The 22,384-nt window shown below is 41.0% G+C and overlaps 1 protein-coding gene across 3 annotated transcripts in view; it reads left to right on the plus strand.

Annotated features, from left to right (window-relative positions):
* Nucleotides 1–22,384, plus strand: part of kif21a (kinesin family member 21A) — a 148,984-nt gene that overhangs the window by 89,150 nt on the left and 37,450 nt on the right. For all 3 annotated transcript variants that reach the window (XM_060842947.1, XM_060842945.1, XM_060842946.1), the window contains exons 19-22: nt 4,521–4,668; nt 7,899–8,090; nt 13,572–13,673; nt 14,700–14,865. In XM_060842947.1, coding sequence (XP_060698930.1) covers nt 4,521–4,668; nt 7,899–8,090; nt 13,572–13,673; nt 14,700–14,865 — 608 coding nt within the window. The remainder of the gene's footprint in view (nt 1–4,520; nt 4,669–7,898; nt 8,091–13,571; nt 13,674–14,699; nt 14,866–22,384) is intronic.

Here is a 22,384-nt window from a genome sequence, read left to right on the forward strand (position 1 = left end):
GGGAAAAGGGTAATTGGTTCCCAGGTTGATGGGGAGGAGAGGCAGGTTATATTTAGAGCAGGGTAATGGGGGTAGCAGGTTCAGAGCAGGGGTAAGGTGGTCATTCGCTGGAGATGGGGAAGGGAGGTGGGGAGAGTGCAGTGGAAAATTAAGGGGGAATTGGGATTACCAGCAGCAAGATAGAGAAGATCAGTTCAGAATCTGGGGAGTAGTAGTGGGTTCCCAGTGAGGTTAAAAGGAGGAGGAGCATGCCTGGACTGGGATGGGAGTGTTGGGTCTGGAGTGGGGGGAGGAGGCAAAATGGGGATAGAGTCTGGTTGGGAGGGTGTTTCGGAAAGGGAGGTGGAGGAGAATGTAGTCAGGAAAGCCATGTATTTAATAGCTTGCTTTGTCCTCAGTAACTCTTTGCTTTCACTGGGACATTCCAATTTAAATTCAGACTTTCAGGCGGTTCCCAGTCGGGGAGTTGCCCAACATAAGTTTCCACTTCCCATACGATTCCTTTTGGAGTCTGGTTAGACAGGGGATTCCACAGGCTTCCCATTTGCAACTCCCATTTATTCTCGATTAGTAACTGGTTGACATTTGGAAAATCTGAGCCAGTACATTTTTCTAATTTACTGTAATTTACAAACAGTCACTTTAAAGGTAGAAGAAAACAAATGTATTCCCCATCCTTCTCAAACTTCGCTTCGCTTATATTAATTGGATTTCTTAACAGACAAAGCTGTTGCTTTACTGTGAAAGCAGGATTTAGCTGGGAAAAGTGTAAAGCTAATTAGCACAAAGTTGGAAACTTGTTAGCATTAATATTTACCCTTCTCACTGCCCTGAAGCACATGTACAGATACATGTCCATTTACACTAGGACAGGGGTGTGGGGAAACATTTGATTTGTCTCTTCAGTGATTCACTTTGTGAAACATTTCCACTAATGTTTTGGTTATGGTTAGTTCTTAAAGGCAAAATGGATGAGGTGTGGAATGTCAAAATGGCTGTCATGTGTAGACAGGTATCAATAAACATGAGCAGTTGTCTGGGATCTTTGCAAATACAGCTTGCTGAGGATTTAGAACATAGAACATAGAAAGATACAGCGCAGTACAGGCTCTTCGGCCCTCGATGTTGCGCCGACCGAATCCTACCTAACCTACACTAGCCCAATAACTTCCAAATGCCTATCCAATGCCCGCTTAAATGACCATAAAGAAGGAGAGTTCACCACTGCTACTGGCAGGGCATTCCATGAACTCACAACCCGCTGTGTAAAGAATCTACCCCTAACATCTGTGCTATACCTACCACCCCTTAATTTAAAGCTGTGTCCCCTAGTAACACCTGACTCCATTAGCGGTAAAAGGTTCTCAGTGTCGACCCTATCTAAACCCCTAATCATCTTATACACCTCTATCAAATCTCCCCTAAACCTTCTCTTCTCCAATGAGAACAGCCCCAAGTGCCTCAGCCTTTCCTCATAAGATTTTCCTACCATTCCAGGCAACATCCTGGTAAACCTCCTCTGCACTCGTTCCAATGCCTCTACATCCTTCCTATAGTATGGCGACCAAAACTGCACACAATACTCCAGATGAGGCCGCAGCAGAGTCTTATACAGTTGCAACATGACCTCAGGACTCCGGAACTCAATTCCTCTACCAATAAAGCCCAGTACACCATATGCCTTCCTCACAGCACTCTTTATCTGGGTGGCAACTTTCAGAGATCTGTGTACATGGACACCAAGATCCCTCTGCTCATCCACACTACCAAGTAGCCTACCATTAGCCCAGTAATCCATCTTCTTGTTACTCCTACCAAAGTGAATGACTTCACACTTAGCTACATTGAATTCCATTTGCCACGTTTCTGCCCAGCTCTGCAACTTATCTATATCCCGCTGTAACCTACCACTTCCTCCCTCACTATCCACAACTCCACCGACTTTTGTGTCATCCGCAAACTTGCTTACCCAGCTTTCAAGCCCTTCCTCTCGATCATTTATAAAGATAACAAAAAGCAATGGTCCCAAAACAGATCCTTGTGGTACACCGCTAGTAACTGCACTCCAAGATGAACATAGTCCATCAACTACTACCCTCTGTCTCCTTCCAGCCAGCCAATTCCTAATCCAAACCTCTAATGTATCCTCAATGCCATACCTCCGTAGTTTTAGCATTAGCCTACCATGGGGAACCTTATCGAACGCCTTACTAAAATCCATATACACAACATCTACTGCTTTACCCTCGTCCACTTCCTTAGTCACCTTCTCAAAGAACTCAATAAGGTTTGTGAGGCACGACCTGCCCTTCACAAAACCATGCTGGCTATCCTTGATCACGTTATTCCTATCCAGATGTTCATAAATCTTATCCCTTACCGTTCTCTCTAAGACTTTGCCCACCACTGAAGTCAGACTCACTGGCCTATAGTTACTAGGGCTATCCCTACTCCCTTTCTTGAACAAGGGGACCACATTCGCTATCCTCCAGTCCTCTGGTACTATTCCCGTTGACAATGACGACATAAAAATCCAGACCAATGGTTCTGCTATCTCCTCCCTAGCTTCCCATAGGATCCTAGGGTAAATGCCATCAGGCCCAGGAGACTTATCTATTTTCATCCTCTCCAATATTCCCAGAACCTCTTCCCTGCATATTTCCAGGCCATCCATTCTAATCATTTGTGACTCCATATTCACATCAGCAACAGTGTCCTGTTCCTGAGTGAATACTGATGAAAAGTATTGATTTAGTGTCTCTCCAATCTCCTCCGCCTCCACACACAACTTCCCACTACTATCCTTGACTGGACCGATACCTACCCTAGTCATCCTTTTATTCCTGACATACCTATAGAAAGCCTTTGGGTTTTCCCTAATCCTACCAGCTAAAGACTTTTCATGTCCCCTTCTCGCTTCTCTTAGCTCTCTCTTTAGATCCTTCCTGGCTACCTTATAACTCTCTATCGCCCCAACTGAACCTTCACGCCTCATCTTTACATATGCCGCCTTCTTCCCTTTCACAAGGGATTCCAATTCCTTACTAAACCACGGCTGCCTCACAAGGCCCTTTGCACCATGCCTGACTGGTACATACTTATCGAGGGCACGTAGTAGCTGCTCCTTGAACAATCCCCACATCTCATTAGTGTTCTTCTCTTGAAGCCTGTTTTTCCAATCCACACATCCCAAGTCATGCCTCACTGCATCATAATTTCCCTGCCCCCAGCTATAACTCTTCCCCTGCGGCGCACACTTATCCCTCTCCATCACTAAAGTAAAAGTCACCGAGTTGTGGTCACTGTCCCCGAAGTGCTCACCTACCTCCAAGTCTAACACCTGGCCTGGTTCATTACCTAGAACCAAATCCAGTATAGCCTCACCTCTTGTTGGCCTGTCTACATATTGTGTCAGGAAATCCTCCTGCACACATTGGACAAACACCGACCCATCTAATGAACTCGAGCTATAGCTCTCCCAGTCAATATCTGGGAAGTTAAAGTCCCCCATAACAACCACCCTGCTACCTTCACTCTTTTCCTGAATCATCCTCGCAATATTATCCTCTACTTCTCTAGGACTATTAGGAGGCCTGTAGAAAACACCTAACAGGGTGACCTCACCTTTCCTATTTCTAACCTCAGCCCAAACTACCTCAGATGGCAAGTCCTCTTCCATCGTCCATTCCACTGCTGTAATACTATCTTTGACAAGTAATGCCACACCTCCCCCTTTTTTACCCCCATGTCTGATCCTACTAAAACATTTAAACCCTGGAACCTGCAACAGCCATTCTTGTCCCTGTTCTACCCACGTCTCTGTAATGGCCACAACATCGAAGTCCCAGGTACCAACCCACGCTGCAAGTTCACCTACCTTATTTCTTATACTTCTGGCATTGAAGTATACACACTTCAATCCACCCTTCTGTTTACAGGCACCCTCCTTCGAGATCGCTGCATTATTCATAACCTCCCTACACTCAAGGTCCTGTACCCTAAAGCTACAGTCCAGGTTCCCATGCCCCGGCGGAGTTAGTTTAAACCCTCCCAAAGAGCACTAGCAAACCTCCCAAGGAGCTTGTGAGGAAATCTTGAGAATTTTTCCGGTGACTCTTCGAGAGGGCAGGCAGATTTCACACTAGATTTACAACAAGCTCTTCTAACAACAGGAGAGCTAAGTTCAGAATCTCCTTTCCCTTCAGCAGGCTTGTCACCAGCTGCTCCAAACAACACACACTGAAACCTGATGGTCATAAACCCAGCCAAGTGGCTTCCTCAGAAAATGGGCATTTCTCGCAAGAAATGTGACTACAAAGCAATGCCTTGTTCAAAACCAAGTTCAAATTTTTTTTTGTTTAATCTCTTTTTTAACATGTCCATGTATTCATAATCCTTCAAACTCAAGTCCATGAAAGTTATTAAATACGAAGTCTCTCTAACACTCTATTTTAAATGCCTTCGTACATAATATCATATGAAATTGGTTGATGTAACAATTCAAATCTGACCAATTGCAGGAAGAAGTACCAGAGGAAGTTTACAAATAGATATACGTCAAGAGCAGCAAGAATGAAGTGGCAGTCACTTGAACGTAGAGTTACTGAAATCATCATGCAAAGGATGACTATTGCCAACATGGAAGCGGATATGAATCGACTTCTCACGGTAAGACTAATCTCCCCTCAACTTGAAAAATAGAAATTGAAATAACTTTATTCCTTCAAATAAAATCTGGTTGCATATGAGGTTCACTGGTGCTGTGGTTATTATCTTCTCTAGATTTGTTTATATTTCTATTTAGCTATACTCCTGTATCATAATTGACAGGGGTTTTTTGTTTGAAGGCAACATGGGGAATCTGGAACTTTGGAGAGGCAGAAGCCCTGATGACATTGAGGAACGATTTAGATATAGACTTGCAATACCAAGGCTGTGGGCCAAGGGCTGGGGAAATGGGGTTAGAGAATAGTGAGGGAGTTGTTTTTGACTAGCATGGACACGATGGGCTGATGGTCCTTTTTCTATGCTGTCGACCTTTTCTGGCTCTGAATATAGATTTAAGTTGGTCCTAGCTCTCTTGTGACTTCAAACCCAGCGAGAGGTACGTAAGCATCTCAGCTGTTCAGGAATGCTCTGAGAGGAGCCATGTTGTAATCGTAACTTGTGTCTGAGCTCGAAGCCTCCGTGTGGAGCTCGTCAATGAATCTTGGCTGACTTGGGTTTCTAAGCATCTCACCAATGCACGAAACCCAAAAGCATGTGAACTTGATTCCTTTTGCAGTAAGCTTCCCAAACACACTTTTATTCTTTTTATCTTGATTTAGGAGTCCTTTATTTATTTAAGAAGAATGGTACGGAAATGGGAACTTAAACAGAGAAAACACGAGGGTCAAAAAGGGGACAACAAAAAGATAGGTACAAAGCAGAATTTGAAAGTCGAATGAGAAAAGGGTGAGAAACTAATGGGTCACTGTGCAGTTCATATCAATTCATATTTTTCTCTTCACTTCAATGGGAGTTAAAAGTCGGCAGCTCTCATTGAGTTACAGACAGGGAATATGATTTTTCACTGCTGTTCCTCCACTTTCATTGCTTTGACATTGTCTTTATATGGAATACAGGGAGAACGAGCCATTGGATACTGAACTGGCTCGAAGGTAGGAGACAGAGGGTGGTGTTGGTGGAGGGTTGCTTTTTGGACTAGAGGCCTGTGACCAGTGGTGTGTCACAAGGATCGGTGTTGGGTCCACTGCTTTTTGTCATTTGTATAAGTGGTTCAGATGTGAACATAGGAGGTGTGGTTAGTAAGTTAGCAAATGACACCAAAATTGGAGGTAAAGTGGACAGTGAAGAAGGTTACCTTGGATTGCAACGGGACATTGATCAGATGGGCCGGTGGGTCGAATAGTGGTAGATGGAGTTTAATTTAGATAAATGTATGATGCTGCATTTTGGAAAGGCAAATCAGGGCAGGACGTATGTACTTAATGGTAAGGTCCTGGGGAGTGTTGCTGAACATAGAGACCTTGGAGTGCAGGTTCATAGTTCTTTGAAAGCATAGTCGCAATTACACAGGATAATTTAGAAGGCATTTTGTATGCTTGTCTTTATTGGTCAGTACATTGAATATAGGAGTCAGGAGGTCATGTTGTGACTGTACAATGCATTGGTTAGGCCACTTTTGGAGTACTGCATTCAGTTCAGCTCTCCTTGTTATAGTAAAGATGTTGTGAAACTTGAAACAATTCAGAAAAGCTTTACAAGGATGCTTGAGCTAAAGGGAGTGATTGAAGAAGCTGGGGCTATTCTCCCTGGAGGCAGAGGGGTGACCTTTAAAGAGGTACTAAAATCATACAGGATATGGATAGGGTGAATGGCCAAGGTCTTTTCCTCCAAGGGGAGTCCAAAACTAAAGGACATAGGTTTAATGTGAGAGGGGAAGGTGGTGCATGTATGGAATGAGCTGTCAGAGGAAGTGGTGGAGGCAGGTATATTTGCAACATTTAAAAGGCATCTGGGTGGACGTATGAATAGAAAGATTTGAGGGAGATGGGCCAAATGCTGCAAATGAGACCAGATTAATTTAGGATACATGGTCAGCATAAACGAGCTGGACTTGAGGGTCTATTTCCATGCTGACCAGCTCTAAGACTCTATAAATCTCATGATTTGATCATATGCTTATTCTTTATTAATAATGAACTATGTTGCTTTTAGATATCACTCTTGGGTTAAGTGTTGTTGATTGCCATTTGAATGGAGCTGGTAAAAAGTGTCTTCGCAAAACGTCAAATCTCTAAAGTTGAAACAAATTTTGTCTATTCTGACACTAATTTGTTTTTTGTTTTCAAATTTGTTCATTGGATATGAGACTCACTGGCAACATTTTGGTTCCCAACTCCAATTGCCATTGAGAAGGTGGTTGCTCTCCCCATGAACCACTAAATCTGTTTTGAAGCCAGTGCCAGAATTTTGATCATATGAATGTGAATGAATGGAGACATAGTTCCAAATTAAAATGTGCAACTTGGAGAAGAACTTCCACTTGGTGCAGTTACTATGTGCCAGTTCCTGTCCTCTGTCTGGATTGTAGAGGTACTTGGAAGGCTGTGTTGAATTGTAACAAGCTTGACAATCTTGCAACTACTTTTAATTTATATTTATATAGACATTTTGAGGTTGGTTGAGCAGTTTTGCATTTTCAAGTTGAATAATTACCTGGTTTGAACCTGCAAATGGTGCAACTGGTTTGTTTAACTGTATATAGGCACTGAAAATGTGACATTGATAACATTGAAGCAAAAAGAACACAAAACTTGATATTAGTTTTAGCTGTACCACAGCTGTGCCAATGCATTCAATCTTGAATTTTCTTAACCCAGCACACCATTATCCCCTTCCCCACCACTCTGTGTACCAAGAATACTTCACATGTTGCCTTGAATGTTTTGTTTGGCAACCATCCCAGTGTCCTATCTTGTTTAATTAATATTTTCCTGAATGGTTTCAGTTGTACTTTGACTTTTTTTTTCCTTGCTGAACAGTAGTTGTTCTTACTTTTCCATTTGTCTTGTTTTTAGACCAAAAATTGTGAAGCCAGGGTTTGCACACAGTTAATCTCAATTTTTGTGGAAAGACTGAAGATTAGAATCTGTCAGTGAGAGGAATGAATACTTTTCTTTATATGTTGATTTTCAATTTGTGAATGGCTGAAGAAAAATGTATGAACCTCTGATAAAACAATCTATTGGAAAGATGTTTTCAAGTGTTGTGGCATTGTTCAAACACATTCAGAACCAGCAAGGTCATGCATTGAAATTGATCAGATTTACATGCTACTTGAGAGATGAAAAATAATAAACAAGTTGTTAATAAGTTTACTCTTTTTATTACAGCAACGTGAAGATCTGACCAAAAGACGTGACAAATTGAATAAACGGAGAGAGAAGTTTGTCCAAGAGTGTATAGATGACAAAGCAATTCAAAGTATTAATGAAGAAACTGAGTCTTTGGGTGCAAATATTGATTATATTAATGACAGCATTTCAGAATGCCAGGCCAATATCATGCAGATGGAGGAAGCAAAGGCAAGTTAATGTTATAATTATTTCATTGTCATATGTTTGAAAATGAAATTCACCAAACATCTTGGTATACAGTGTGTTTGGATTGTTTAAATTTCTAACTTTATCATGTTAACATATAGATAATAGAAATCCTCTTTTCCATCTGTCACATCTTTCATCAAAGATCCCCATAGCTATTTCGAGTGTCTGAAATAAAGTCTAATTATAATGTTCTGAGAACACTATTGACACTGTTCTTGCATGCTCTTCCTTAAAATTAGACTTGGAGCATTGACATTTGGAGCAAGGCAGAGTTACTGAGATTGTTAGTTGATCAGCTTGACATTCTTGTTAAAGCATGAGGGGATAACTTTTAAAAATTGGCTTTCGATAACTTTGTACCTTTTCAGTTCTGATCGCTCATTCAGAGCTTGTTAAGCCTGTTTCAGTGACTTGCCATGTGCAGGCAAGTAGTCCTATCTGTGAAAATGGTCAGTGACAAGATGGAGCTAGGGAATTAGTGAAGAGGCTAGTGGTACTAGTATTTGTCTGTTTGCCTGATTCTGGTCTCCGTGAAGCCTAGAAGTTAATCCATCTATCTTTCTTCATCATTAATTTGAGTTCTGCCCTATCTGAAATATAATCATTCCAAGCATAGACTCATGTGATCATATGTAATGCATTATTGAACTCTTTATCTTAAACTTTTCTGCAGTCTTTTGATTGACTATACCATCCTTTTGAAATGTACCTTCTCCAATACGTTGCAAAGGGATCACCCGCTGATCAATTAATCTCTTACCAACTCTGTTAGAAACATAAAATCACTGCACTGCATTGTACTGGATTCCTTCCCTAACATAACCCCCATTACTTACAGCATCCCCCAAATATCTAATATTCTTTCCCGCCTCTTGCAGCTATGTACTACCCTTTACATGCATTGCAGACATTAAGTCAGTCATATTTCACACTTAGGCGAATTATATCAGCTCTACCTTTCAATTTGTGAATGGCTGAAGAAAAATGTATGAATCTCTGATAAAACAATCTATTGGAAAGATGCTCTTAAATCTTTCTCTGTATGTACTGAGAGTTTATTTGTTCAATGTCCCTTCAATGTTCAATAAACCATAGACTTGAAGTGCTGCAAGCTCTGGAACCTGTCTGGCAATATCATTTCATTTTTCTCCTCATCAACTCATCATTGTCTTATCATCTCCGGGAGGATCAGAGTTCACGGTCTTTACGTTCATTTTGATCTGGAACTGATTTTTCTAACCTTTTGACTTTCAAGTATATTGTCTACTTGCATCACCAACAATGAATGATATATCTTTACCTTAGACCATTTATTGCTCAAATTTCATCCATCTTTAATCATCATTAAACTCGAGGAGCTTCTCGTCAAAAGGAAGAAGGCAGTTTACATCAGGTGGAGGAAGCAAGGATCTAGCACAGCTTTAGAGGATTACAGGCTTGCTAGAAAGGAGCTCAGAAGTGGACTGAGGAGAGCCCGAAGGGGGCACAAAAAAGGCTTGGCAAGAAGGATTAGGGAGAACCCAAAGGCATTTTACTTGTACGTGAGGTATTGGAGAATGATCGGGGAGAATGTAGGGCCGATCAGGGAGAATGTAGGGCCAATCAGGAATAGCAGAGGGAACTTGTGGGTGGAGTCTGAGCAGATGGGGAAGCTCTAAATGAGTTTTTTTTTGCTTTGGTTTTTCACTAAGGAAAGGGACCTTGTTGTGAATGAAAACTTTGAGGAGCTGGGATACAGTCTTAACCAGACCAAGATTGATGAAGTTGATGTGCTGGAAATTTTGGAAAACATTAAGATTGATAAGTCCCCAGATTTATCCCAGGTTGCTCTGGGAAGCAAGAAAGGAGGTTGCTAAGCCGCTGGCGAGGATATTTGCCTCCCCACTCTCCAAAGAGTCGTACTGGAGGATTGGAAGGAGGCAAATGTTGTTCCTCTTTTCAAGAAGGGTAATAGGGAAATCTCTGGCAATTACAGACCAGTCAGTCTTGTGTCTGTGGTCAGCAAAGTTTTGAAAATAATTCTGAGGGATAGGATTTATGATGATTTGGCAAAGCATAGTGTGATTAAAGGCAGTTCAGCATGGCTTTGTGCGGGGCAGGTCATGCCTCACAAATCTTGAGTTTCTTTGAGGAGGTATCAAGACCGGTTGAGCAATGGATGTGATGTATGTGGACTTCAGCAAGGCATTTGATAAGGTTCCCCATGGTAGGCTCATTCATAAAGTCAGGAAGTATGGGATACAGGAAGATTTGGCTGGCTGACAAAAGGCAGAGAGTGGTAGTAGATGGAAAATATTCTGCCTGGAGGTCAGTGTTGAGTGGGGTCCTGCAGGGCTCTGTTCTTGGACCTCTGCTCTTTGTCGTTTTTATAAATGACTTGGATGAGGAGGTTGAGGGGTGGGTTAGTAAATTTGCAGATGACACAAAAGTTGGAGGTGTCGTCAATATTATAGAGGGCTGCTTCAGTGCAACATAGACAGGATGCAGAGCTGGGCTGAGAAATGGCAGATGGAGTTCAATCTGGATAAAAGCGAAGTGATGCATTTTGGAAGGTCAAACTCGAATGCTGAATATAGGATTACAGACCAGATTCTTGGCAGTGTGGGGGAACAGAGGGATCTTGGTGTTCAAGTACATCCCTCAAAGTTGCCACCCAAGTGGATCGGGTTGTTAAGAAAGCATATGGTGTTTTGATTTTCATTAACAGGGGGATCGAGTTTAAGAGCCACGAGGTTTTGCTACAGCTCAACAAGTACCTGGTGAGACCACACTTGGAATATTGTGTCCAGTTCAGGTCCCCCTACTATAGGAAAGGTACAGAGGCATTGGAGAGGGTACAAAGAAGGTTTACCAGTATGCTGCCTAGACTGGAGGGCTTGCCTTGTGAAGAAAGGTTGAATAAGCTCAGACTTTTCTCTCTGGAGAGAAGGAGAAAGAGAGGAGACCTGATCTAGGTGTACAAGATATTGAAAGGAATGGATAGAGTCAGTAGCCAGAGACTTTTCTCCAGGGCAAGATTGACTGGTACGAGGAGTCACAGTTTGAAGATAGTAGGAGGAAGTTACAAAGGAGACGTCAGAGGTAGGTTCTTTACGCAGAGAGTTGTGAATGCATGGTATGCATTGTCAACTGTGGTGGTGGAAGCAGAGTCACTGGGGACATTTAAGTGACTACTGAACATGCACATGGATAGCAGTGAGTTGTGGGGTGCAGCGGTTATTATATTTTACATTAGGATTAAACCTCGGCACAACATCGTGAGCCAAAGGGCCTGTTCTGTGCTGTACTTTTCTATGTTCTATGTAAATTCAGTGGCGTTCAGAAGAATGAGTGGTGGGTAGAAATCTTAAATCTGTGAAATGCAAACAGGACTAGTTAGATAAATACAATAACAGAAACAGGGATCACTGTCTAACAATAGAGATTAATGGTTCTGTTCGCCGAGCTGGAAGTTTTTGTTGCAAACGTTTCGTCCCCTGGCTAGGAGACATCATCAGTGCTCTGGAGCCTCCTGCGAAGCGCTTCTTTGATGTTTCTTCCGGCATTTATAGTGGTCTGTCCTTGCCGCTTCCGGGTGTCAGTTTCAGCTGTCCGCTGTAGTGGTTGGTATATTGGGTCCAGGTCGATGTGTTTGTTGATGGAGAACACCGAACGGAGAATTCACCACAAGGTTGCGCAGGAAAACAACACACACAGACCAAGTCCTAAACTATGAAAGTAATCACCCCAACACACACAAACGAAGCTGCATCAGGACACTATTCAAAAGAGCTACAACACACTGCAGTACACCAGAACTGTGAAAAGAGAAAGAGGAACACCTATACAAGGTATTCGCCAAAAACGGATACCCGCGCAACTTTATCAACAGATGCCTAAGAGGTAGACCACGGAACGAGGACATGCCACAACCAAAAGGACTAGCCACACTACCATACATCAGGAGCGTTTCAGAACTGACAGCCAGACTACTGCGACCCCTAGGACTCATAACGGCACACAAACCAACAGCCACGCTCAGACAACAATTTACTAGAACAAAGGAGCCAATACCCAACATGAGCAAAACTAATGTAGTTTATAAAATACCATGCAAGGACTGCACAAAACACTATATAGGACAAACAGGAATACAGCTAACAATCCGCATACATGAACACCAACTAGCCACGAAACGACACGACCAGCTATCCCTAGTAGCCACACACTCGGACAACAAGCAACATGAATTCGACTGGGAAAACACTACTATCATAGGGCAAGCCAGACAGGGAACAGCCAGGGAATTCCTAGAGGCATGGCATTCATCCACAAACTCCATCAACAAACACATCGACCTGGACCCAATATACCAACCACTACAGCGGACAGCTGAAACTGACACCCGGAAGCGGCAAGGACAGACCACTATAAATGCCGGAAGAAACATCAAAGAAGCGCTTCGCAGGAGGCTCCAGAGCACTGATGATGTCTCCTAGCCAGGGGACGAAACGTTTGCAACAAAAACTTCCAGCTCGGCGAACAGAACCACTACAACAAGCACCCGAGCTACAAATCTTCGCACAAACTTTTTGAATAGAGATTAAGCCATGAAGGACCGAGATGAGGAGAAATCTCTTTATCCAGAGTAGTGAGCTTGTGAAATTCTGTAATGGAACGTGGTTGAGGCCAAAACACAATGTCTTCAAGAAGGAGCTTTTGGTTCTGAGGACGAAAGTGATCAAAGGGTTTGGAGCAAAAGCATGATCAATTATAATTGTATTCAGTGGTAGACCAGGCTCAAAGGGCTACATGGCCTACTCATTACTATTTTCTTTGTTTTGATGAAATCTGACGTGAACAGAAAATATGGGGATCTCTCAGCATGTCGAGAAACAACTAACAAAGATTCAAAGAAAAACCTTAACACCCTCATTTTCTTCTTTTGTTGTCAGATCTGCTGAGTATTCCCAGCATTTTCTATTTTTTTTAACTGCTGCCTAAATATTTGAAAATAAGCATCATGACTAATATTCCCACACACTTGTTTTTAACCTCTTCCCCTTGCCATCCTCTCCATCTTTCCTGATATCTCTTGTAGGTGTCAAGTTTTTCTGTTTCTCGTCTTCCTACTCCAACCATTTGTTGAATTAGGGGAAAGTGGCTTTTTTGAAAATTTGCTAATGGGATGTGGTTGTCACCCAGCAATTATTATCCATTCCAAATTGCCCTTGAGGTAGTGAAACTGTTGCTTTGAACTGCTATAGTGCATATGTTGTTGGTCGATCCACAACATTGCTGCATCAAAATCTGGTATTCCTTCCCTAAGTTTGCAATTAAATTAAATGGAACAGCAAGCCATGTAAGTTCTTTAAATAAAAATGTCAACATTAAAGAGCTATGGTTTTATAGAAATGTTCAACACAAATCTACTACTCTGGAATTTGAGATTTATTTTTCATTTCTTCTTGTCATTTCCAGGAGGAGGGGGGTACAGTGGATGTTTCAGCAATAATCACTTCCTGCTCTTTGACAGAAGCTCGTTACATGTTGGATCATTTTTTAACCATGGTTATTAATAAGGTAAGTTTATGAGCAAAACTCTTTGATATATACAGATTGTGGTCAATGACTACTGAACATCATCTGCTGGAGGGTAGCCACTGATGGGTGTCATGGCGCAGGCTGGAGGAGTGCGCTGTCCTTTGAGTCCCATTACTCCACGGATCATGACGTTAAATTTAATAGCTTTAGCCAGTTCTGGAATGTGCTCAATCGTATATCTTACCTAATTTCGACTCAGAACCAAATGACCATCCAGATTTCTTTAATAAACACACAATGATTTATTACTAAAATTTTTACTTAGTAATGCAATATTGTTTTAAATGTGACTTTCATAACTTAATGTATGTTTTATGTGATCTGCAGATCTTTAGTTTTTGATCTCTTAGAGTTGAATCTGTTTTGTTTGTTATCTGAACTTAACGGTTAATTTCAAGCTTCGATCACTCGGGTGAGGTTCGATTTGTAGATACTGCTTTAGGCTGTGAATTCTCCAGATTAAGCACGTCATTTTGGCACGGTTGATAAAAATAGGATGATAAGTGATATTAGACTTCATGGAGTTTTTAAATGGATCTATGATTGAAAGTTGTTTATTGGTTCTAATTATTTTGAAGGCTGGATTACTAGAATATTTTGGAGTTGTGGGAATTTTATAAGTAGGAAACAAATGCAATATAATTTTTAATTAATGGAGCATATGTTTCAGCTACTTTCTGTATTATTCAAAGAATTAATATGAACATCGGTAGGAATTACAAAATAAGATTTCATATTAATCAGGATTGTACTGTGCGGTTTGTGTAAAAAAGACAGTAACAATTAGATCTTGTTGATGTATATCTGGAGAGCGATGTGTGAAGCGAACACAGAATTGAACCTGACGATTACTTTGATTAAATTTGAGCAAGGGTGAGGTATAGGTATTGGCAACTTGGCACCCTTTTTAATAAAACCATGAGTAATCTGATATTTCTACTTTAACTGCAATACTCTGCATTTTTGAAACACATCATAAATAGTGATCTTTCTGATGGGTCTTAGGGTCTCCAAGCTGCTCAGAAGGAGTCTCAAATTAAGGTTTTAGAAGGCCGAGTGAAGCAAATAGAAATAAACAGTTCTACTCAAAACCAGCTGTTATTCCACATGTTAAAAGAGAAGGCTGAATTTAATCCAGAACTCGAAGCTTTACTTGGAAATGCTTTGCAAGGTAACTGTACAACTTTTAACTTCACAGGTGGCATGCTATTTTGTTTACAGTGCATGATGTAATTTAGATTTTTTACCCACTCGTTTGCTAGCACTTGTATTAATGCTGCTTGGAATGTATTTCTTCAGTTTTATTTACTCATTTATTATTTTCTTGTGTAAGAATCTCGTGGATAAATTAGTCTTGGAAAATTCGTAGAAAAAAATCAGGGAAAAATGTTAACATAAAATCTAAATTTTATCCAACAGCGTTATTTTAAAAATACATTGGAAAGTGACTTTTTCTAGGTTCCCAATTTGGAAAAGCGTATCAATATATTGTTACCTTAAAGCTAATGGTTTCTGAAGAGAGACTTTGAAATTCTCCTGGACATGTGGAGAAGACTAGAGCAGAAAGATTATTTTGTGGCACCTATAAGAAAATGGAAACATGAATATGTGATTTATATGTATTGAATAGCAGGTGGGTATATTTAAAAATAAAATTGACACACAAGACTGTGTGGGGTGTTTGCCTGCCCTCTTAATTTCTAGAGAGGAAACCAAAGGACAGTTTGAAGTATAATGTGGATGCTGACTTTTATTCGCAAGGTAAAACCTCCCAAATACCAAATCACGATTATTCACATTAAATATATTTTTAAAAGTTTTTACTGCTTAAGGTTTTTTTTGTTTAAAAAGTGCTGAGGTTTTGCAAATCACAGATTACCCTGATGTTAGCTGTCCAGAATTTAGTCTTGCAAAGGTTATTGATATGCCTTGAAGAGAACAATGCTGATGGGCAGTTTTCAGATTCTGTTTTTACAAATTGAACATCTTAGATTGTAATCACCAAATTTAATGAGCAGTTTATTTGTTGTACAGTCATTTCAAAAGTTGGGTTGGCTCAATTGCCTAATTTGAATGGATTATCTACAATCTGAAAATTGCCATCCCAGGAGCACAGCAGCACTTCACTGAGTTTTTGTTTTTTGTTATAAATGAAAATCCTCCTGACGTCAGAATTTATAGCTTAGAACTTTATATACTGAAATCCCTCATTTATAACCATGGGCTTTATCACTAGAATGAAAACTTCGCCCAGAAGGATATTTTTAAGACTTTTGACTGCAGGTAGATAAGAGAGCTGTGTTGAGGTGTAAGCTTATGTAGCGAAACCTGGACAACATTCAGACTTGTACGATGACAGGCAAGTAAACCTATACCGCACAAGTGTCAAGGGATGACCATCTCCAACAAAAAGAACCTGACCACCATGCCTTGTCATCCAGTGTCTCTACCACTGATTAGAAGTTGGATTGAAGCAATTGTATAAATACTGTGACTTGAAAAACCTGTTCAGAAGCTGTGAATTCTTCAGTGTGTAACTTGTCCTCCTTACTTCCCAAAGCCATAGTCTACAAATCATAAATCAGGAGTGTGATTTGCCTGGTTGAGTGCAGCTCCAACATCACTCAAGAACATTATCTAGGACATAGCACCTCACTGACACCACAACCAGCACCATCAATATGCATTCCCTCCGCCATTAATACACTGTGACAGCGCTGCATATTATGTACAAGATCCTGCCAAGGCTCCATTGACATCTTTTAAAATCCATGACCCCCTCACGTGAAAGCAGGGGAACCAGGTGCATAGGGGCTTCCCCAAATGCAAATTCCCATCCGTGTTCCATGTGGAGTTGCACTATTCCTTCATTATTGGTGGACTAGTCTCCTGGAATTGCCTTCCTAATGGTACTGTTGGTATACCTGAGCTAGATGATTGCAGCAGTTCAAGACAGCAGCTCACCACCACCTGTTTGAGTGCAGCTCAAATTCCACATCGTTGATCAATTTAATAACATTTGGGGATTGGTGGATGTGAAAGAGAGAATAAGTATTAATGTGGATTTATGATGTGAGCAGTAAAGTGCTGGGTGCAGTGTAGTTTGAGGAAGTGGAACGCCACTGTGAAGAGCATAGAGAAATTGAAACTTTTAAAGCAGATTCGACAACTACAAGTATAAAGGTGGAAGGCCAATGATGAGAATATTGAGATTGAAGTTGTAGAAAGCTTTTTGATTCTGCCATCATTTTCTTGTGATTTTGGGCAATGAAAGTTATCGATTAGGGTACTTCCCCGATGGTCTCAAATCCAAAATCAGATTTAAATGTGGCAATGACATTAAAAATAAACTTACTCAGACTTTTAAGGGCACTAATAGAATCTGGTCAATTTCTGGCTTAAAAATCATCTGACTAACTTAAATTTTTTGTTATTCCAGTTAAAAATCACAATAATAAACCTCATAACTATTTGTCTGTTCATATCTTATTCTAATATCAATTTTGAGTTTATTTAGTGGATTCAATTTGCCTGATTCTTTTGTGGAGGAGAAAGTTGTTTTAACATGAAAGTGAATCTTGTTTCCCGTGTACTGTTGTTTTTAATGGGCAGTGCCTTTATTGGTATGTGCTTCTCTGTCTTTGTGATATCCCAGAGAAAAAGGAGAGCATCTTGCATCGGTTTCCAAATCTGTCCATGTTCACCCTCCAGGATTGTAAAAAGTCTCGAAGATTAGAGTATTCATACCCTTACTTCTTAGAAATTATGTTTTCGTTGCTTTCAAATTATTACATTATCCTTAGACAATGTCAGTTATTCATTGTGATTTGAAATGTCTGGCGCTGAATCTTAAATGGTCCAGAATGCTTAAAAGATTATCACAACTTCAGTGGATCATTTCATCCTGCAGAAATGGAGAACCCGGTGCTTTTACCACCTACCATAATCTGTTCAGTGTGTTTGAATTAAGTCCAATTCAGTTTGGGTTTAAGTTGCATCAATATTTATTTTCTATGGCACTGAGGTTGTTCCAGTGATTGCAATAAACTTATCAGTGAGCCATGCAAACTGAAAACATCTTTTAAGCCCTGGTCTCCAGTGTTGGTTGATCTAAGCCAGGGCAACAAGACAAGATTTTGGTAGTACATTCTGATTAAGTTTTGGATAATTTCCTTGTCCAAACTCCTGCTCTTGATCATTATATTGTTCTTGGGCACATCTAGGTCATCACTGTAATCCTGCAGAAGCTGGTTTGGCTACGGTTTGATCTGGTTTAAACCAAGAAATAACTGTAGAGACTAGGCTGGTCTAGCACGTTCTATGGAGAGAAAAGCTGAGTTAACATTTCTAGATCAATGACACTATACACTTAATGGTAAGGTCTGAGAGCGTTTTGCTGAACAAAAAGCCTTGGAGTGCAGGTTCATAGCTCTTTGAAAGAGGAGTCGCAGGTAGATAGGATAGTGAAGAAGGCATTTAGTATGCTTTCCTTTATTAGTCAAGAGTATGAAGTATAGGAATTGGGAGGTCATGTTGTGGCTGTATAGGACATTAGCTAGGCCACTTTTGGAATATTACATGCAGTTCTGGTCTCCTTCCTATTAGAAAGATGTTGTGAAACTTGAAAGGGTTCAGAAAAGATTTACAAGGATGTTGCCAGGGTTGGAGGATTTGAGCTATAAGGAGAGGTTGATTAGGCTTGGACTGTTTTCTCTGGAGCATTGGAGGCTGAGGGGTGAACTTAGGGGTTTATAAAATCATGAGGGGTATGGATAGGATAAATAGACAAAGTCTTTTCCTTTGAGTGGGGGAGTCCAGAACTAGAGGGCATAGGTTTAGGGTGAGAGGAGAAAGATTTAAAAGAGACCTACGGGGCAACTTTTTCGCGCAGAGTGTGGTAAGTGTATGGAATGGGCTGCCAGACGAAGTGGTGGAACATTTGCAACATTTTAAAAGTCATCTGGATTGATATATGAATAGGAAGGGTTTGGAGGGATATGGGCAGGGTGCTGGCAGGGGGGATTAGATTGGGTAGGGATATCTGGTTGGCATGGACAAGTGGACTGAAGGGTCTGTTTCTGTGTTGTATATCTCTGACTTTCTCTGACACTTTAAAACTGAACAGATCCCTCTCCATAGATACTGTTGGGTTTGCTGAGTTTCTCCATGTTTTGTCTTTATTTCAGATTTCCAATGTCTGCAGTATTTTGCTTTTATTTGAAACAGCCCAACATGTTTTAACTTGAGCTGCTTTCTGAAGATTACCTTTGCTGATACAAGGCTCAATACATCTATACAGGTTGTTCTGTTATAACGTGTGTTGTGTCGATGTGAATTTGCTGTAATGCGCTTGATGAATTGAGGACGCTGTTGCTAAAGTGTGAACTTCTAAAACATGTTGGCTATAACGCAATGACAGTGCCAACCTTTAAACGCTATTTCTAAGGTGCTGTTTTCTTTCTTCAACACTAGGTTGCACAAGCATGCAACCATCACGTTATTGAAGAACTTACTGGATAGTAGATCTGTTTAATTCAGAACTAACTTTCAGATTCTAGTTTTGCTAGATTATTATGTCTTTGATTTCAATCTTTTTTATTTCAAGATTATTCGAGTCACAGTTATATAACACCAAAACAGACCCTTCAGTCCAATTCATCTGTGCTGACCAGATAGCCGACACGGATCTAATCCCTTTTGCCTTTAATGTACCCATGTAGGTGCCTTTTACATGTTATAATTGTACTTTCCTCCTCCTCCACCTCTGGGAGATTGTTCCATACATGCACCACGCTATGAGAAAAAGTTGCCCTTTAGGATCGTTTTTAAATCTTTCTCCTCTCACCCTAAAATTATATTCTTTAGTTTTGAACTCTCCTACACTGGGGGAAGAAAAAAATCTGGCTATTCACCCTATCTATGAATTTCATGATTTTATGAATGTCTCTGAGGTCATCCCTCGACCTCCGATGCTTCAGGGAAAATAGCCCCAAACTATTGAGCCTGTCCCTATAGCACAAACCATCCAATCCCTGCAACATTCTTGTTGATCTTTTCTGAACCCTTTCAACTTTCACAGCACCTTTCCTATAACAGGGAGAGTGGAATACAGTATTCCAAAATTGCCCTCATTGATATCCTGTACAGCCACACCATGACGGCCTAACTCCAATGCACTGACCAACGAAGGCAAGTGTGCCAAACGCTGCCTTCACCACCGTCTACCTGCAACTCCACTTTCAAGGAATTATGCACATGCACCCCGAGTCACTTTGTTCAATAATGCTCCCCAGGCCCTACAGTTAAGTGGATAAGTCCTGCCCAGGTTTGCCTTGCCAAAATGTCTCACTTCCCATTTATCTAAATTAAACTCCATTGGCCCATTTGATCAAGATCTCATTGTGCTGTGAGGTAACCTCCTTTACTGTGCACTACACCTCCAATTTGTGTCATCTACCTACTTACTAACCATAAATTATATTCACATCCAAATCATTTACATAAATGATGAAAAGCAGTGGACCAAACACTGGTCACAGGCCTCCTGTCCAAAGAAACAACCTTTTACCACCACCTTCAGTCTCTTACCTTCAAGCCAATTTTGTATCCAGTTTGCTAGTTCTCCCTGGATTCCATTTGATCCAACCTTGCTAACCAGTCTATCCTGAGGAACCTTGTCAAGCACCTTGCTGAATTCCATATAAACAATGTCTACTGTTCTGCATTCATTAATCCTGTTTATCACCTCTACAAAAAAGCTGTGTTTGCTGTTCCTTATCAATCCTTGTCTTTCCAAACGCATTTAAGTCCTGTCCCTCAGAATTACCAACCCCCAACACCCTACAACTTAGCCACCGCTGACATTAGGCTCACCGGCCTACAGTTCTGTGGCTTTTTCTTAACACCTTTTTTAAATAATGACACCACATTAGCCACCCTCCAGTCTTCCAGCACTTCACCTATGACTGTCAATGATAGAAACATTTCAAAGAGTCCAGTAATCACTTCTCACTAAGTTCTGAGATACAAGAATTCTATTAACTTACATATTGACCTACACCCTATATACCGACCACTGCAACGGACAGCAACTGACAACCGGAAGCGGCAGATTCAAACCAGTATAAATGCCGGAGGAATCCGCACAGAAGCGCTTCACAGGAGGTACCCAAGCACTGAGGATGTCACCTAGAAAGGGGACGAAACGTTTGCAAGAAAAACTCCCAGCTCAGCGAACAGATCCACAACAACGAGCACCCGAGCTACAAATCTTCTCACAAACTCTGAGATACACTTGATCAGGTCCCAGGAATCTATCTACCTTTGTGTGTTTTAGGACTCTCTTCTGCAATATGAGCACTTGTTAAGATATAACTGTTTCCCCAAGTTCCCCTTGCTTCCTTGCCCCCTCCACTACTAATACTGACGCAAAATATTTGTTTAGTGTCTCACCCATCTCCTGTATTTCCACACACAGACAGCCTCGTTAATCTTTCAACGGCCCTATTCACTCACTTGTTACTGTTTTTCCCTTAATGTGTTTGTAGATTCCCTTTGGATTCTCCTTGACCCTATTTGCCAATGCTATCTCATGTCCCCTTTTTGCTCTCCTGATATCCCTCTTAAGTATCCTCCGGTTGCTTTTATACTCTAGGGAATCACACAATCCCGGCTGTCTGTACCTGACACATATCACCTTTTTTCTTGACCAGAGCCTCAATCTTTCTAATCATCCAGCATTCCAACAATGTACCAGATTTTCCCTTCACGCTAACAGGAACGTACTGTTTCTGAACTCTCATTATCTCATTTTTTGAAGGCTTTCCACTTTCCAATCATCCCTTTCCTTGCAAACAGCCTCCCCCATCAAAATTTGAACGTTCCTGCCTAATAACATCAAAATTGGCCTTACTCCAATTTAAACTTAAACTTTCAGATCAGGTGGATACTTTGCCGTAAGTAATTTAATACTAATAGAATTATGATCACTTGTCCCAAAGTGCTCCCCACTGACCGCTCAGTCACTTGAGCTTCTCTTGGGAAGGCAGCTCAAGTTTTGTTCTTTCTCTGGTAGGCACATCCACAGATTAAACAAGAAAACTTTTGGATGTAGGTTTGCTCACTGAGCAGGAAGGTTAATACCCTACTAGGTAGCATCTTCAGTGGGCCTTAAGCGAAGCAATGCTGAAAATTCCTGCTTTCTATTTATATGTTTGGGTTTCTTTGGGTTGATGTAATTTCCTGTGGTGGTGATATTTCAGGTGAAGTCACTGCCTGCCCCTTTTCTTGGGAGTGGGGGTGGTGTAGATGGGGGTCTAACTCTGTGTTTGTTGATAGAGTTGCGGTTGGAATGCCATGCATCTAGGAATTCTCGTGCGTGTCTTTGTTTGGCTTCTCAACAAACAAGCAGACAAAACATGTCCAGAAACCTCTGACCACACTCCTCTACATCAAAGACATCTCGGAAATGACTGCCAGACTACTCAGACCCCTTGGCATCATGGTAGCCAACAAACCCACCAACCTACCAACACACTAAAACAGCAGCTAATGAACTTGAAAGACCCTATACAGACAATGAGCAAAACTAATGTCATTTACAAAATACCCCAAGGACTGTAACAAACACTACATTGGACAAACCGGCAGAAAACTAGCCACCGGGATACATGAATACCAACTAGTCATAA

The sequence above is a fragment of the Hemiscyllium ocellatum genome, chromosome 23 (genome assembly GCF_020745735.1).
Source record: "Hemiscyllium ocellatum isolate sHemOce1 chromosome 23, sHemOce1.pat.X.cur, whole genome shotgun sequence".
In the NCBI taxonomy this organism is placed as follows: Eukaryota; Metazoa; Chordata; class Chondrichthyes; order Orectolobiformes; family Hemiscylliidae; genus Hemiscyllium; species Hemiscyllium ocellatum.